This window comes from Passer montanus, unplaced genomic scaffold (genome assembly GCF_014805655.1).
Source record: "Passer montanus isolate IOZ18808 unplaced genomic scaffold, ASM1480565v1 scaffold3, whole genome shotgun sequence".
Taxonomy (NCBI): Eukaryota; Metazoa; Chordata; class Aves; order Passeriformes; family Passeridae; genus Passer; species Passer montanus.
The window spans coordinates 7,763,177-7,782,238 of NW_024367707.1; the positions used below are offsets into that span (position 1 = coordinate 7,763,177).

Here is a 19,062-nt window from a genome sequence, read left to right on the forward strand (position 1 = left end):
TTTCTCCTTCTAGAATAATTTTGACTTCCTAGCCCTGGCTTTGGCCACATTAATTTACTTCAAATTCTTTCATGGTAATGCTTTTCTTTGATATGTTTGCCTTTGTTCTGTATCTGAGTACCAGCAAGGCCTGTTCTCACGATGGAAAAGAAATAAAAGTATTCTTTTTGCAGCATCTCTGAACAATTTCTGCAACTTTATCTATGTAGTCTTTGTAAATGGAACTGCTACCTCTAAGAATAAGTCCAATGTGGATGTAGAGACTTTCAGGTGGTATGGACAGCATCTGTCTGAAAATTTATTCTCCTTTATGTAGGTTTGGAACGGATTTTCTCATTTGTTTCCTGTATGCAGAGAAGTTCAAAATATCCTTGATACTGTTATTTAACATCAAACACCTCATACCAAATAGAACCAGGATGTATTTTTGGTAACTGAGGAACAGCAGGTCCTGAAGTGTTTAAAATAGATGACATATGATACCAAGAATAGCCCAGTGCAACTTAGCCAACCTGAGAAACTATTCAAAGAGCAAACCAAAATGGAGGGCAGTTCTGTACTCCATTCTTTCACTAACATTTATTTTGCAATTTTTGCTTTGTTTTGCTTCAAGCTTTTAATTAAAATTTCCTTGGCTTTGCTGACCCATTTCTATATTGTTAAAGGCAACAGAAAAGAAGCTGCCAGGATAGCAGAAGAGATCTATGGAATAGTTCCAGGTAAAGTAAAACTATGGACTCTAACATTTAAATGTTTATTTGCCACATTTTTGTAACTTGAGGATTTAAATCAGCAAGTCACCATGAAATGAGGAATTTTTTGCTAAATGCAGGGGTAAATGTTTTAACCTGAAGTGCCTCCCATTTCTGGGGTCTTTGCAGTGTCAGTGTGTGTTGGCATGGCTTAGGTGTTCAAAATATGAGACTCCAACAATTACCCAGCTAGAATGAGGACAACATTTGGTCAATGCACTATGGTAAATGAAAATACTGTTCTCAGTACAAGGTGTTCTTTATCAGTGGTTACAGATTGTTTTACTAAACATCCAATTTTACTGCCAGAGAATATTTAGGGAAAAGTTTTAGCACATTGATTTTCTGAAAGGAGATGCTAGGAGGATATAACTAATGACTTTATGAATCCAAGCAAAGAATCCTTGTTTTGTTAAATCAAATGATAAAAATGAATGCAGCTAAAATTGTTCTGAAAAATACACAGCACAAGAATACATTGTATTTCATAGGCTACTTAGCAGGTCATGGTTTTGGTTTTTTTTTCAAGTGATTTTAGTCCTCCAGATCACTGCTATAATAATGGATAGGCATGTGTTTGCATTCCTGTTAATTCCACTAATTAAAATGACACGGTATTTTCAATTTACTGCTAATGAGGGCTTATTTTCCTAGCTGCAGATTCTGATCAGCATTGTGACATCACACGTTTCTGTGTGACTCATTCGTTGGGCACTTGCTTTGTGGTTGTGCCATCATGAGCAGGCACAGGAATGGCATCAGAGCACAGATGTTGGGGGATGGCCACCCAAAGCAGGGAGATTAAGATCAGGCCAAGAGAAATACTGCAGCCAAGCATTTTTGACAAAGCCTTTATGAAGTCTGTATATATACAGGCATGTCTTGGTTATTAATTTATTTTTTATTCTCTAGAATACAATTCCAGTCATTTGTTGCTGTCATTTTTTCCAAGCCCCTCTGTGCAATCATAGTCTGACACGTGGTGAACAGCAGTTTTTCCTTCAAGCAGGTTCTTACTGAAGTGCCTTGAAATTCAGCAGGCCATAACATATTTTTATCTGCAAGTTTCCATTTGCAGAAAGCCATTAAGGATAATCTTACAAAATGTAAAATCATGTGATGTTGTTGCTGGGGCACTGTATCATATTACAGCCAGAGCTTCACAACCTTTTCTCTTTGCAGTGCAGCAGCACAGCAGCAGCAGCAGCAGGGCTGCATAATTTATCTGTAGGCATTTAAAAAGAGCACTTTCAGTCATGTCACTCCCAGCTGAGCAGGGGAGATGTGCTCCATATGGGAACTATATTTGCCACACGTTTCAGGGAGGTAGGTTGTGGTGGCTGGTGTGTGCAGAGTGTGTGTTGTCCTGAGGCTGTGTGTGCATACACATGTGCTGGGAATGCCCTGGGAGTGCATGTGAGAACACGCACTCGCACAAGTTATCCTCTGCACAAAAGGTTAAATAAGGCCCTGTAGCTCTGCTGTCTGAGTAACTCCTGAATCTTCCTGCTCTGTGAGGGCTCTGGGCTTTGTCACTTGCAATGTCTTCTGGCTTTCTGAACCGAGCTTGCCTGTTTCAGTCGCCAGCATGATGAGAGGTGTGGGGTGTTTGGGGGGTTTCAGGAAGGCGTTTCTTTCTCCTTACTTGGCTCCTGTTTCCATCATTTTGCCTGATGTGTCATTCATAGCCTTGCCATCTATTGTGCCAGCTGGTCTTTCCATGCCAGTTTCCTGCCTTAGGAGCCCAGGAAGTGCTCCCGAAATAAATGGAAAAAAAAGTAATTACTATAGTTAAAACTGTAACTCCAGTAGCTGAAGTGCATCCTGGTCCTTGGGTAACAAAAGGAGACTCCTTTGGCCCAGGGTAAAACCTCTGCTGTGTCCTTGCCCTCAAGTCCCCATGGATGTGTCCATGCCTCTCATTGATTCCTCCCTGCCTTGGGTAGCATGTGAAATGGAGATAAATCACCCTTTCCATTCTCTCTGGTGTGCAGCATAGCTGAAAAAATTTAACAGGACAAGGGTTTCAAATACAGTGCCCATGGGTTTGCTGTACAACAGAGCATGAATGCAAACACTGGTATTGCTTGTGTCCTGTGGCACTGGAAATGCAGCTGGCCTTTGGAGAAATACTTACTACACACTGTGTCACAGGATGGTTATAAATTTTAATATAGGACAAGTAAATTTGCCCTCTATTTGAGTGGCAGGGATTTAACCTGAGCTGAATGTCTATGCCTGTAGGTGGTAGCTAGGCTAAAGAATTATTTTTCTTGGCGCATAAATAGATTAGGATAGGAAAAAGGGCAAGCAAGCCTACATGAAGAAGTCTGAACAATTCAGTATCTCAAAATTATTAAAGAAGAAAAGTAAAGCCTTCAGGCAGAATTTGGTTTTCCACATATTTTCTAAAATATTTCAGTGACGAGAATTATTAAACCTGTTACATGGTAGTCTGAGAGGGAGGATGTTATTTATGAAATTGTCAGTTCAGGAAATAAAACTGCCAAGGACATGCCAGAATTCATCTGATGGACAAGTCAACCCTGCTATGAGGCTCTTAAAAGTGTCAGAGAAGCTGGGATGCAATTTGTGACAAGAGTTCCCAAGGAAAGGTGGAGGCTGATATAGTTTTGAGTAGGAGAATTGCAGGGTTCTGAAGTCTCCATGTGAGACCCAGCAGCACTAAACTCGTGATCTTTGCTGAAACATGTTTTTAACTGTTCTTTTAAAAGTTCTGCCAAGAAGCTTTTGTTTAGGTCCCTTAGTGAGCAGCCAGCTTTCTCAGGATTGCAGATCCCTCAGCTGCTCTGCTGAAATGAATTCATCAAACAGTTTCACTGCTAAGCCCCCATTGATTTCAGTCTTGATCTGCATTTACACGTGGCTGTGCTTCCCTGTCCTCCCAAGATCTGCTTTTGCTGCATCCCTGAATTAGCTTCCATGCATTTGCTGTTTCAGGCAGCTGGGCAGACCGATCCCCTCTTCATGATGCTGCCTTCCAGGGACGCCTTCTCTCTCTGAAAACCTTGATTGCACAGGTAAAAGTCCACAGGGAAAGAAAAGGCTGGGAAGCAAGGTGGTTTCACATGAATTATGGGCTGGTGAGCTGGTAATAGACTGCAACAGGGCATAAGAAATATGGCTGCATGAATAATATATCAGCACAAACACCTCTGGGCATGTATGAGTTTGCTCAGTTAAAAAGCTAGGGACAAGTCTGGGACAAAGACTATCACAGCTTGCAGCTTGCTAATCAATGATCCTTTTGCTCTTTCTCAATGATGAAACATGCAACTAGGCTTGAGAATAAGGATATAAATGTATAAATATAGACTATTTTAAAAAAACCCCAAAACATTAAAAAGGCATGCCTTATAAAAGGCATCTCACCTTTTATAGTCAGCCTGAAACCCTCTGCTCCAAAAGGAGCCAAGAGTTCAGGCAAAAGGAAGAGAGGAGAAGAGAATACATGAGAAGGAAAAGAAGCTGGATATGAAAAGAGGTTATGGTTCTTTGTGCTCTGCCATTAATCTTCCTTCCCACCTTTGCTTAAACTCCGTGTCCCCATCTAGCATGAACAGATTACTGTCCCCCTCTCCTTCTTGCCCCCAAGGCAACTGCAGAGAAATTAATTCCCTGGGTATAAAGATTTTGACTTGGCTATCAGACTTTTTATAGCCAAGGTAAATTATTAGCAGAGGCCACAGCATTAATGGACAACATCCTCAAGGAGTGGAGCTGCCAGTGGGAAAGCCTCCTCTCCAGAGACCTCTTGAGGCACAGCTGCAGCTAAATAAAAAGGATGCTGTTTACAGACAGTAAATGCCCTCCCATTTTCTGATATCTCTTTCCTTTACCTGCTGACACAAAGTGATTTTTAGGGAAAAGGAAGTGATGGAGGTTAAAGAGGCTTTATTAATTTAGGGATTTGATGGTTTTCTGACCCCTCTATCTCCATTTATGCTGACCTTGCACCACTGCTTTGTAGAGCACCTGGTGTTGTGGTTATTCACCAGATGCCCTGGTTATGCACTGTTCATGGCTGTACACTCAGGAAGCACCCAGTGGTGTGGCTATATCATTTAGTCAATCCACCATTTCTCCTTTTCCTGAAAACATTTAATTTTGGGAGTTAAAGATGAAGGTCCTTGCTTATGAAAAGAGATCAAAGCAGCAATGTCTGTAGAGCCTGAATTGGAGCTGAGTCACCACAGATTGATAAATGCAGGGATGGAACTGTTCATGGAACAGCATAATCATTGCTCATTGCTTCTAATAAAGTCACACTACTAGCCTGAAATGAAGTACGGGACTGTACTTGAGTGTCTGTGGGACACTCAGAAGTCTCTACTGCAGCAGTATAGCTTTCAAGAAAGCCACTGAGGCTCTGGCTGCACAGGGAATGCCTGGACACAGGGAGGTGATGCACTGCTGGAGTTTTCAAATGGCTCAAGAACTCACCAATGTCTGTTTCAGTGCCTGAAAAAAGGGTTTGATTTTTCATGTCCATTGAAAACAAGGTTTATCATTAGTGATGTTTGGCAAACAGCCATTGGATGATCTACTTATCTTATCTACTTAACTTATTCTTCATTTTGTAATGAGAGTGATGTTTGGCAAACAGCCATTGGACGATCTACTTATCTACTTAACTTATTCTTCATTTTGTAATGAAAGGAATTGCTGTTTTTCCCAAGACATCAGTGCTTGTGCTTTCACTTGATATGACTGAGTTCTATTTGTTAAATATATATATACATGTATATATGAATAATGATTGAGAATACTCCTTATTAGGAGTATCTAGAAGGAATTAATCTTGAAGGAATATGCTGATCACGAAGTATGAAACAACCATACAATTAGAAAATGGAATAATCTATTTTTTCAAGGTTTTGTCTATTCCCCTACCATCATTGTAATGCATGAGAAATTTTACCAACAACTTTTACATGAATAATATTTTCACATGACTGAAAAAGATTGTTTTTCTATCAGCCTGAAGTGTTTACAGTGCTTTTAATACTCACGGTGTCAGGACTGCTGCCTTTTTTGCTGTGTGAGGTTGCTCCCAGGTACTCCTTTCTGCACATTGCATTGGGTACTGCGTACCAAAAAGTGCATTGCTGCCATCTCGTGAGCTGCCCTGTCTATAGCACGTCAGGCAGACACCAACAGTGCTTCAAAATATGACATCAAGCAGAAAATGGAGCTGCTTCCAGGCCTGTTCTCACCCATGGCTGTAAAATTCTAATTACAAGGGGATTTAATTACATTCAGAGGAAAACACGGATGACAACTGCTTTTCTCTTTGTGAATATGTCTGGTTTGTCTCTGTGCAGGAATAGATATGGCAACTGTCAACTAGGAAAACACCTGAAATCAGGCATTCAACAGTGATCAACAGGAAATCAACAGTGATTTGTAAATCACTGTAAAACATTTCCTGGGTGGTCAGATAAGAGGAACTGATTTGTGGGAGGGATTTGACTCATCTCTCTTATAGGTTTACCAGGTACTTATTACCTCTGAGTGAAACACCCTTGGGTACCCCAAGTAGTGAATGAAAGAACTTTTAGGATACAATTTGTCTGCCCTACTGGAAACAGCTGCTTTAGCACGGGATGAATCATATCCTAGGGAATCTCCCCACTGAAGGAGCTGCCAGCTCCAGCTGAGCTGCAGACACCTGTGCCAGAAGCATTCAGGTGAATCGCTCCAGCTGTACCTCCTGGTGCAGGACTTAACAGTGAAGGAAATGCCACCCTTATAAATTAATGTAAAGCCTTTCCTATAATGGACAGTGCTTTGTAAAGAGCTAGAAATAGAAGGCATAGCTTGTGACTGCTCCCTCTTTAACCCCATCACCAGCTGTGGTTTGTGGGGACAAGAAATCACTGAACAGCACCAATCTGACCTGAGCCCTTTCCCTGGACACAGCTCTGACATGACTCCCCTGCCACGGGCACGCCAGGAGCCCTGCAGGAGCTGGGCAGGGCAGGGCTCCCCCTCACACCCTGCTCTGGTTGCAGGGTTTCAACGTGAACCTGGTGACCACGGACCGTGTGTCTGCTCTCCACGAGGCCTGCCTGGGTGGCCACGTGGCCTGTGCCAAGGTGCTGCTGGAAAACGGTGCCCAGGTAAGTCCTGGGGATGACTCTGGGACATGGGCACCTGGGAACGGATGCTCCTGGCCCCAGTGGGGATGTTGGACGTGCTGTCCAGCTGGCAGGGCCAAGATGCACGTGGACATCTCAGAAAGGTGGAAAAACATAACAGTGTTCTGTTTCCCTGGGTGATAGATTTGTCTCCCCCTTGTGTCATCCCTTTATTCTCTTTTGTTTTCCCTTTGTGTGTGAAACATAGTCATGATTGATGGAAAATGAATGAAAGATGCTAAGTGAAATAACCTTGAAGAAAGTAACTCACACCTTTGCCCTCCCCACTCCCCCCTCAGCAGTGATCACTGGAATTACACCTGGTTTTCTATGGGAAGGTTTGGGAGTCTCATGTAAGTAAAAATGGATGTGCTTGAAGCAATTAAACATTTTATCTGCTAATAAAATAACAATTCTCACAACTGGACCTAAGGCAGAGACATGTTTACAATAGAGATTAAGGAATGGGTGAAATATATAAGGATATTTTTATGTCAGCTGGGTTTTCAAGTAAAATTTATATGGCAAGAAACCAAGCAGCACCAAAACAGTCAAGAGACCTCCAGTGCCTCCAGCAGCTTCAGCCACACCCGCCTGATGACACTGGCAGGAGGTGAGGGTGGTGGAAATTTTACAAATTGGCATGGGCTTGCATAATCCATTGCTCTTCTCCATTGTGCCACAGAGTTAAAGACATGCAGATTTGCTTCAAAAATTGGCCCTGAGGGCTTTCTGCATAGTTAAACACAGCATAAACAGGGGTAAGGTGTGATTCCTGGAGTGTCTTGTGCCAGGCCAGGAGTTGGACTCCATGATCCAATGGATCCCTTCCAACTCAACATATTCTGTGACTGATCCACAGCTCTGCTGTCCCAGTGGAGAATGGCAATAGTGATTCTTGCCAGGTCTTTACATCAGAAACTGGGGAAGAAAATTTCTGTCTTGCATAAACACACATGCATATCAACTCCTTCAAGCTCCTTTTCTGTTTGGGATTATGTTTCCATGAAAATTTCTTTTGCTAGAAATGCGTTTTCAGATTAAACTATTAAACAGAAAGCAAATTTTCATTTAAAAAGCAAAGCCATTTTCATTTGAGGGTATTCCACCTTGAGGCTGGTGCAAACTAAAGAATCTTGAAAATACTTAACTTCTTCACGTTAAAAAAATAATAATAAAAAAAGAATGAATAGAAAGTTGCATTTTTTAGCAGCTCCAGCAGGAGCATTCAGAGCAGGCAGGATTTCTGCCTTATGGCACTGTCTGCGAAAGAGGGCAGACACAAAAGGAGAATGCTATATATGTTATACCACAACATATAACTCAGAAAGCTGTAAATAAATTAATTCCTGAAATTAAACAAGGCAAGAGTCTCACTCTGGTGCACTTCTGGAGTGCACAGGAGGCGTGTCTCAAACGGGATTGTCCTGAGTGTGTCCTCCACTGCAGGTGAATGCAGCCACCATCGACGGGGTCACTCCCCTGTTCAACGCCTGCTGCAGTGGCAGTGCAGCCTGTGTCAGCATGCTGCTGGAATTTGGAGCCAAGGCACAGCTGGGGAACCACCTGCCCTCGCCCATCCACGAAGCAGTCAAGAGAGGTGATGTTCTGGGTGGGAGGGGTGTGGGCGAAGCCAACAATAACTGCGTGACAAAAGCGGCTTTTGTCGTCCACAAAGCATTTAAAAAATTATTTCCATCTCAGTACAGATAAACAGGCTTGGCTTTTTCACTGCTCTTGTGCCTCACAGCTGTATCTGGGTGTGTTCTGCTCTGCAGCAATTCAGTGACAGCTCTTCCCCCCACAGGTCACAGGGAGTGCATGGAGACCCTCCTGGCCCATGAGGTTGACATTGACCAAGAAGACCCACAGCATGGGACCCCTCTGTACATGGCCTGCACGTACCAGAGAACAGAATGTGTCAAGAAGCTTTTGGAGCTAGGTACACCTGGAAAAGGGGCAGGGGGAGAGTTAATCCACTGTGGTGTGAGCCAATGCTGCTGGTCTCTCTGAGCTGCCTCTCTACTTAAAACATCATGGGTTATTTCCACAAGAGTTGTCTGGGAGCCTGACTCTGTCAGACTCATTTGAGGCCATTACACATTTCTCCTGTATTGATAAAGAAATTATTATTTCCCAAGTGAAAAGCTTTCTTAATTACAGACACCTCCCTGAGGCTATCTGTATGTGAAAACAGAATTTTAGTTTTCTAGCATGGTAACAGGAAGCACAGAAAATCCTGGCTAATATTACTGACCAAAATCAACTCTTGCTTAACATAGCAGTTTATCAGAACCATTAACTTCACCTCCTCCTCAGTGGATGATGAGAGCAGCAATAAAGCTGCTTGGAAGAATAATCACTGCAGGTCTAGGCACAGGCTATGAACTAGCATAAATTTTTGCTGTCAGTGTGCTTTAGCTGACTTACACCTGCTCAAAGTGTGGCCCTGCTGTGCCCAGCCAGTCTGGGGCAAGCATTTTGCTTGCTGTGCTCCCAGACTTACTACAATGAAATACCTAAAGGTTTCATGTTTTTTTTTTTCCCCTGGCAATTAAATTAACATAATCCATATTAGATTTTATGCCATTAACAACTTTAAAGAACATATGGTAGGCTTTGAACATATTTTGGGTGGAAGGTCAGGCTGCTCAATTCTGCGCATTGCAGACAGGCTTTGGTGGCTCAGAGCACTCTGCCAGGGCAGGGGTCTGACCTGCTGAGCTCTGCACAGCTGCTCTTGAGAGACGGGGAAGTCCTGTGTGCCATCCTTCCCCTTCATCTACTGAGGAAACCAGCCTGTGTGACGCAGGTTCAGCCTGTGTGATGCAGGTTCAGACAGCCCCTGCTGCCCACCAGATCTAACCACGAGCCCTTGTTCACCCAAGGAGCCAATGTGAACGTGGGGAGGCGACTGGACACCCCCCTGCACGCGGCAGCGCGCAAATCCAGCGTGGAGATAGTTGTGCTGCTGACAGACTATGGTGCTAACCCAAAGTGCAGAAATGCTGACCTCAAATGTGCCCTGGATCTTGCCACACCCCACAGCAAAGTGGAGCAGGCACTTCTGCTTCGGGAAGGTAATGGTTTCCTTTCTTCTCCTTTTTTAAGTAAAGTAGTATTTGTATCCTTTACCTAAGTATATTTTCTTAACTGCTTTTATAAGTCATGCTCCACATACATTCTCTTATCTTCTCTGCTGCCTTCAAACCTCCAGCACATGACACAGAAATCTGTTTTGTTGCTAGATCTGCCACCTGGTGCTACGGTTTTAGCAGGCAAATCAGTCAGTTATTCTGTGCTTTTTTTTCCCTGTCTACTAAAGGAAGATCATACGTATTTACCTGGTGGGACTCCTAGTGTTAAAAACTACCACGAAAGTTTATTAATAGATAATGTTTTAGTACCACCACCCAGTGTTCAGCCTTGCACCATGGCTCAATGGGTGAGTGTGTCCTCGGCTGCCAGGAGAAAGCAAAGCCCTTTGCCAGGTGACTCTTCAGCTTCACAGCTCTTCCATGTGGTTTATGGGGCTGCAATCCCAGCACAGACCAGTGTGGATATTTTCAGTTTAGTTGAAGAAAGAACAGAGATATATTTTCCTTGGGAAACTTAGAGAAAAAAATTATAACCATTATTATTTTTCTTTTTGTAACTATTGTTTATAAATATAGTTCTTCAAAGTGTACTATTCATAGTTCACCAACAGTGTGAGAAGTTTTTACTTTGAGACCCATCAAGTCTCACCTTAGCGAGTCACATTATAAAAAACCCACTACCTTCATTAAATTGCCGTCTAATTCACCTTCTAAAAACTGGAGTATTTTCTTCCATCCCTAATTTAACAACATCAGACCAGCACTTTGCTGTTCACCTCCAGACCTCCAACAATTAATTATCCTTCAGTTTACTGGAAGAAACCTCTCAGCAGAAACAAATCAGGATCCTCTTGTGCTGTTTTCACCTGCGCAACACTTGGCCAGAACTTGATGCATCCAAGAGCAACATCCCTGTGCTATGGGTTGCTGAATTAGTTCTCCCCTCCTCTAATCTCTGTTTCCCAGCTCACTGGTACCCTCTTAGCTGGTCTGTGTCCCCTGAGGCTCTTCAGACTTGTTGAATTGTGCTCCCCCAAGCAAGGCCTCCCATCTTCCTGAGCCTGCTCACAATACACCAAGGACCAAAGCATGATGGGCACAAAAAGCCCAATTCCAAATAGCTCTTGCATGGTAAATTAATAAATGTCACTGCTGCACACAGGCTTTGTCCCAACCCTCTGAACACAGGTGGGCTTTATGGAGGAAACAAAACATTGGCTTAATATCCTTCTGTCCTGTTCCCTTTCTCTATGACTTTTCATGCAGAGCTTTAATTTGTCATGTCTAAAACCTTCTGGGAGGAATTTTGTTTGAATGCTTCTCACCTTGTGTGACTTTTGTCCCCATACCTGAGTTGCCCAGAGCTCAGTGGCAGACTGTGGGAGCAAAGGCAGTGCTGCCAAGTGTGCTGCTACCATTGCCCTGTGAATCAGAGTAGGTGTAGATAAAGAAATATCCTAATATTAATAAATTTCTCTTCCTGAACGTTCCTTTTGATTTTTACTCCCACCTTGTCACCCTCTGCTCCCTTACAGTCAGAAAAGCTCTTAAAGGCATTTCAGTTCCTGCTGACTCTTTGTTTTTCAGGCATGAAGTTTCCCCAGTTTCCTCACCTTTGGTCCTACTTTCAGATATTTTGCTGTGCTTAACATGCAACTACTTTTTCCCCCTGCTTCTGTGTTTTCTGAGGTCCTTCTGTTTGAAATAAGTACCCCAGGCTGAAGAGTTTCTCTACCCCTAACTTCTTCACTGAGGTTACTTAGATGGGTCCCTTTAATTTCTCCTCTCACTAGCTATTAAGTGATGTGAAATATCAAATGTGTCTGTTTTCCTAAGTGCTTTAGAAGATGGTAGTTTCTTTTTTCACTTCCAGTGACAGTAGTACAGAAGTTCTTTTTTATAAATCCCTTATCTTTCTATTAATTTCTTCTCAGAGGGGATATTATCAGCCTGTTTAATCTCCTAAATTTTCCCGTGGTAAAAGCACAGATTATGAAGCTTACCTGTGAGACATAAGGACAGGCCTTTAAGCCCACATCTCTACCTATTACTTGTCAAACTCTGCAGTGATCGCTACTGTTTGGACAGAAACTGGAGTGGAAGGGCAAGAGAGGGTTCAAAAACTGAGCACCTCTGGGCAGGTGTAAAGGCTGCACCTGGATGAGCTGTGGCAAAAGGGAAGTGAAGGAAGGACAGAGACACATTCACTGGCAGGGTGTGTTTGCATGTGCAAGCTTGTAGTTGCAGAAGCAATGGAGCCTCATATCCAGTGGGTTTGTGCCTGGCATTCACCTCAGCTACCCACGGTGGGGTGGGGACAGCTCCCGGTCACCCTGCAGGGGAAACCCTGGGGCAGCACCACTGTGGGCAGCCCTGTGCCAGCCACTGCCCAGGAGCAGTCCTCTGACAGCTTTCCAACCACTCGACCCTCTGATGTGTAACAAGAGTTCTCACATGCAGCACAGGAAGGGCAAAAACACTCCACATCTTCTCATCTTGTTTTTTTGTTATTTCTTCTTTTTTTTTTCTTTCTTTATTTTATTTTTTATCCTCAATGTCTTTTTGAAAAAAAAAAAAAATGAAGACCTTCTATCTTTGAGACCTTTCTTCAAAAGTTTTCCCTTCAGTCAGATTTAGCTAAAATTAGATGTCACAGTAAGAAATGTTTTAAGGAGCACTGGTGGACTGACTGACAAATATAAATATTCTGAGACTGTGGTAATGTAAAAAGGCACAGTTGTAGATACTACTTGTGCAGACACCTGCTGAGGCACCGGTAGCTGGAAAAAGCATGTTCTGTATATATGAACAATTAACTGTACTTATCCTTTATCCTCACAAAACTGCTGAGGGTTGTCTTATATCCTGAGAAAGCACTAAGCATTCCAGAGCTCTCTCTCTCCAGTGCAGACACTTCTTTAGGTGTTTTCTCAAGAAAATATGCCAAACAGCCTAGCTGTGCATACAGAAAAAGCTGTTTAGTGCTCACAGCTTTCAAATTGCTGAACCAACTCTGACAACACAACTTTAATACAAACAATAATGTATCTAACACTCCATGACCTCAGCAAGTCATTGTGTAGTGCTTGCAAGTCCTGCTGGTGTTTGTTGCTTTGACTCACACTGGTGGTGGGTTTGAGGGTGCTCATTCTTGCCTTTTGTCCCTCCAGGTCCTGCCAGCCTGGCCCAGCTGTGCCGGTTGTGCATCAGAAGGCATCTGGGTCGGTCGTGCCTGCACACAATCCCCAGGCTGCACCTGCCCGAGCCACTGCAGAGCTTCCTCCTCTATCGATAATCTGGGGCTGCTTGGGACTGGAAAAGAAAGAGGAACAAATGGTTGTTTACTCCAAGATTATTGTATCAAAGGAAAAAAAAAATCAAAGGCATCATTTACTGTCTTCTGTGGCTACCAAACATTGGCTGCTATATGACAGTGAAAATTGAAAACACCTTTTCACAGGCAGTGAATGGTATCATGGATACAGTTCCCTCACAATCTATTGCCACATGGATTCACACCAGCCTGAGAAGTTCTAGAACATAAACAGCTCACTTGACATGTTTTTGTAGGTGCAAATACACACGTCCACTCACCCATTTAGGCACAGAGATATCCCCTGTATTTAGGGCTATATTTATTTGTGCAGTATCTGTGCAGCTTCTTCCCTTTGTCTGTCCAATCTCAATGTCAAAATCAAGGCAGTGGATATTTTTCTTCCATTAGTATGTGAAAGTGAAAGCTTTCAGTGACAAACATCAGAGGTATACAATATACTGCACATCTTTTATCAGCTTTGATTTTGCATCCTCTCATCTCCTTCCTATTGTCTGCTGCAGCCCTATCAATTTCCAGTAGTCTCTGGCTGTCCAGCCACTGTACATCTCTGAGCCCTGAGCACAGCTATCCCCAGTGCTAACACATCTTGTCCTTGGAGGTACAAGTGATGCTATGAAAGCAAGTGCGGGGGTTTTGAGTAAACCCACAAAACTGTGTGAAAGTCTTAAAAAATCCTTTCATCTCTTCCAGAAAAAATCCTTACGAAGTTATGTCACCTGAGATCTGGCTGTATTCACTACATGAACATTTTTTCATAGCTTAATTCCATGACAGAACTGCAAATGTTTTTATAGGCATAGTAGGTGATATTTCAATGTCCATCCTTTGCAAGGTTTAAAGAAAAACAAAGGAAATAGTGCTCCTTTTTTTTTTTTTTTGGCTTTGTACGCTTTGACATTTCTCAAGGTAAGTCCTTGGACTGTGGAGCTGGAGAGAAGCAGGGCACTAAAGATGATTGTGCATCACCCAAATGTTGTCCTTGTCTAATTTTCCTCACCAGGAGTGGTTTGCAGCCTTGTTTGCTCCCTTGCCCCCTATTCTAGAGGCTTTAATTACTTCCCTAGAAGAAAAGAGTTTCAGAGTGTTATAATTGTCCATTGTGGTATTAGTTTAAATAATGTGAGGATTAGTAGCTTGGAAACAGCAGGGCTGAAAGCATGCACCTCTTTGAGCTGAAAAATGTGGTGTACAGTGACACTTGCAGTGCCTGTTTGACTTTGTAAAGATTTGTTTATTTTTCTTGGGCAGGTTCTTCTGGGGGACAAAACACTTCTTCAGAGCCAAGTTTTGGTAAACTTCTGCCATGAGACAGGCAATGGTGTTTCACTAGTTGTAGCAAAATGGGAAGCAGAATTAAAAGGACTCTGTCTCCAGCCTGTTCAACTTCACAGGTCCAAGAGGCTGCTGACACATTTTCAGGCTGTGAAATGTACTGGTTTCTTTAGGAGTTAACCATGCTGGCACCAATTTTCACTGCCCATACATCTTAAGTCAGAGAGAATTTGCCTCCTGGAGTCTGGACACAGGACTGGCTTCCAACAGCATCCAGGCTCCTGTTCCTGCTCCAGCAGCAGCAGTCTCTGCTTCAATGCTAATAATCCCTTAATGTCACCCTGACAGTTTTCTGAGACAAAGGTCTAATGTTTCCCATACTTCTTTATGATTAATTCAGCACAAGTAAGATAAACTGAGCTCTCAGCAGCTCATGAGACTGGACCTTCAACATTACAGCCAAAAACGGATGCAGTTCTCAGCCTGTGTTTGCACATATTGAATGTTATCTGATGGCAAGAGCTATTGCCCATAAAGTTGTCAGTGACATCATTGACCTTGTATGGTATAATACATCATGAAACTCAGAGATTTGAGCACTAAATTCTCAAGAGCCTTTGAAAATCAAATACTATCAAGAAAGAAACGTCTATATTAATCTGATGTCAGCAGGTCCCTCTCAGTTCTATCTTTACTGCAAACTCATCTGCTCTGCTAATAATGTGGCAGTGAGAATACAATCTGCTCTCTAAACAGAGACAGAGGCTCAGCTGTGTGAGTTGTCAGACTTGCACTGCAGTCGGGGACTAAGGCAATTTATGGGATCCATTTCAAAATGTGTAATGCTGAATTGATTTCCTTCTGTGATCATCAATGAAAGCAGTATTTCACTTGCATAGGATTTTAAATTGAAAAAATGTATCTCCATTAAGAAAATGCAGTCTACTCAGCCTCTCAGAAAGTTTTATCTCAAGAAGCAGGAGAAGGTGCCCTATATTTATTCCTGATATTAGCTTCCCATCAAAAAATCACCTTACCTTTCCTTCTTCCTGGAGACTTACTTCTCTCTGAAATTCTGTATATCAGAGAGTCTGACAGCTTTAATAAATTAGAAGAGAAGTTCAGAAGTCTCCTGAGATTAAGAAATTTCATTAGAAACTTTACCTAGACTTTCTTGCTTTTACCTCAAATTATGAAGTTACTCATTTAATTCTCATTGGCTGTGCTTTGTGTCATAACAATGCATGGAAGTACTGAGGAAATAGCTGGAGGAAGTATTTAATTTTTTTTTTCAAAAATGCCATCTCATGTGACGATAAGGAAAGACGGGGACAATTTTCTATGAGGCTATTGAGTCTTGGTGATTTTTCAAAATGAGTTTGGAAAACATCTGTCAGCTGCTTTTCTGAAGGTAGGAGAAGGGAAATTAATCTCACAAAGTCTCTTTTCTTTAAAAAGTGGTGTCTGTCATTCTAGGATCATTAATTAAAAAAAAAAAAATCGGTTGTTTGGGTAAGGTATGGTTTGCCTGGGGACATTTTTATGTGCTGCAATTCCACTGCTATACAGTGCTCTCTCAGTCTCCTGCCCAAAACCTGGCTCCACGGGTTTCCCTGTAGCTTGAGATTAACTTTTCTCTGCGAGCATTCTGGCCAATGGGCCACGTCCTCGGGGACATACAACAGTGAGCATAAATAGGCTGACACATTCTGGGAGGGCTTAATAAACAGTATTTCTTAAGGTAGCTAGGAAAAGAAGTTTCATTCTGATTTGGCTCCAAAAAGATCTGTTTTGATCTCCTGACCAGCCTGCTGGGTTCAGGGTGATCTCTGTTCCTACAGGACAACTCTGCTATTGGCATTAACCATCCTCCATCCTCTTTAGGACTCAGCTTTTCACAGCAGATCTGTCAACCCCTGAATTTCTGTCTGTCCAGTTGAATTTGTCATTCACAGGGTGAAATTAAAAAGTGTAGGGAAATGCTAGATTGTTGAAACTTGTTATACTGTAGGAACTGAAATTCCCCTCATCTGCCTTGAGGTGCCAACACCCACCTTCCCAGGCAGATGCAGGTTGTGAGGGAGGCTGTCTGTCTGTCTGTCTGTCCACCTGTGTGCTCTCTCCTTTGGTGATGGGAGCTGCCTGTGCCACTTTGGGCAGTGGGATGGGAGGATCATCTTCTGACTCTGTCTTCCCCCAGGGAACTTGAGCCTGGCCAACACCCTCCTCAAGGCATTTAGATTTCTGCCCTCCACACAAGTTAGAAATAAATGCTGTGTTGCCCTGTGCAAACCCTGCAGTCCCCTCTGTGCCACTCCACGCCCTGCACTGCTGCCAGCTCTGCAGGACAGCAGACACAGGGGCTGCCCAGCACCTTCCTGTCCCAAGCCTGACCTTCTCCTGAAGCACAACCCTGCTGCTGGAATTTAACACCCCTGCAATCTTTATTGGATTGAAAATGCTGATGGTGTGTCCCGCATGGCATTAGGGCAAGTCTGATAAGAATGAAAATTAAATACATTCACTGACTCTCAGCTGAAAAATCTGTCTGATCTGTATCCTGGGGTGATGGTTCCTGATGCCTTTGTGTAATTTTTTTTCAGAAATCACCATTTCCCACATGCCAATTGCTCCTCACTGTGTTTGTTTTGTTTTTTAATATTCTGCATGATGTATAATATATTATTGTCAAATACAAATTATTCCACACTGAACTTCTACCTAATTTGATTTTTATTTATTGCAAATTTCTTTATTCTTAAATTTTATACTATTTGTAGAAATTCACAATGTATATTGCAAGCAAATGAAAAACTATGTCAGGTTTAAAATTGAAAAATCTTCAATAAAGGGTATCAGGAGTTGCAGAATAAAGCATAATCTGCATATTCAGTTGAGAACAACATCTGGAAGGGGGGAGACAGATGAATCAGCAGAGCATGTCCTACCTGCAGGGCTATGATCTCATTGTCATCATGGAGATGTGGTGGGATGGCTCCTGTGACTGGAATGTTGGAATGGAAGGACACAGGACCTTTGTGAAAGGCAGGCAGAGGAGATGGGGAGGAGGAGCCTCCCTGTCTGCCAATGACCAGCTGGAGGGCATGGATCTCTGCCTGGGCATGGATGAGGAGCTGCCTGAGCTCTTTGGGGTCAGGATTAAAGGGAGGGTAGGGACATTATTGTGGGGTCTGCTACAGCCCACCTGACCAGTGAGACTGAAGGGATGAGACCCTTACAGCCTCACATTCACAAGCTCTGGTCCTCATGGGAATTTCTGCTGTCCCAGTGTTTGCTGGATGGGCAAGACAGTGGGGCACAGGCAAACCAGCAAGTTCCTGGAATGCATTAATAATAACTTCCTTCTCCAAGTGACAGAGGTGCCAATGGGGAGAGCTGCTGGGCCGAACTTTGCTCTCCCCAACAAGGAAATGCTGGTGGGGAATGTGAAGCTCAGGGGAAGCCTTGGCTGCAGTAACCACGGGATGGTGGAGCTCCTTAGGGCACCTGGAAATGTTGAAGGCCAGGCTGGCTGGAGCTTTGAGCAAGCTGGTCTAATGCAAGATGTCCCTGCCTATGGCAGGGAGTTTGGAGCTAGATGATCTCTAAGATCTCTTGCAACCCAAATCATTCTACAATTCTGTGAATCCTGCCATATTTTTAGCTGTTTGTTACCAGGGGCTTGCTAGCAGTATAATTTTGTGGTGAATGGTTCATTTTTTTGCCAGGTCTACCTGCTGGCTATAGAGGCTAACATGCCCTAACAAAATAGAAATTAGACAGAATGGGAAGGGAAGGAGATGTAGAGATTTCCAGAGAAAACTTGTTCTAACTTTTATTTTTTTGTCCTAGCAATGTGAGTGAAATGTGCAAGTTTTTGTCTTCGGGAAAGAAGAATTAAAGACTCCACAGACTTACTCATTTTATGTTGCCCATATAATTCTCCAGCTTCACAAACATGATTCCAAATTATCTTTTTTTTTTTTTGGGGGGGGTGGGGTTGGAAGGGGTATTGCTCTCTGCACTTTTCTTGCACTAGATGCTGACTAAATACCTATTTTACTCTGGTCACAATGGACAAATTGTTATGGGCAGTGACAGTAGCCCTGAATTTCTTTGAAGGCTGGTTTACCAATCCCCATGAGGGTGATAGGGTTTACTAACAGTCAAAACAAGGCATATTTTGTTTTCTGCATTAAAACCAAAGAAGTGTACTCATCAAACTACGTAGAAATTAATGATCCCTTTTCATTCTGTCTCTATCACAATGTAAGTAAAGTGAAATATTTTTAATGACATTGGCCCAGAGGGTCATCCTTTGCATATTATTTGTGTCTCATTATCCTACAGGGAAATGTTTGCTCTTAACTGTTTCAGAAGGTGAGTTCCTGCTCCCTGTAGCCTGGTGTTTGTAAAAATACTTTGACTTTGTCCCAGCAGCT

At 42.8% G+C, this 19,062-nt stretch overlaps 1 protein-coding gene across 2 annotated transcripts; it reads left to right on the top strand.

The window, feature by feature from the left end:
* Positions 1 to 513: 513 nt before the first annotated feature.
* ASB11 (ankyrin repeat and SOCS box containing 11) lies at positions 514 to 17,334 on the top strand. 2 transcript variants are annotated; one of them, XM_039714199.1, is made up of 7 exons: positions 514 to 719; positions 3,714 to 3,793; positions 6,788 to 6,895; positions 8,363 to 8,513; positions 8,721 to 8,855; positions 9,802 to 9,993; positions 13,182 to 17,334. In XM_039714199.1, exons 1-7 carry the CDS (start codon positions 542 to 544, stop codon positions 13,304 to 13,306), a joined length of 969 nt encoding a protein of 322 aa, XP_039570133.1. In that variant the 5' UTR covers positions 514 to 541; the 3' UTR covers positions 13,307 to 17,334. The 2 variants fall into 2 exon arrangements, with proteins under 2 accessions (XP_039570133.1, XP_039570134.1); XM_039714200.1 differs by lacking the exon at positions 514 to 719 and adding an exon at positions 1,725 to 2,078.
* Positions 17,335 to 19,062: the final 1,728 nt, after the last annotated feature.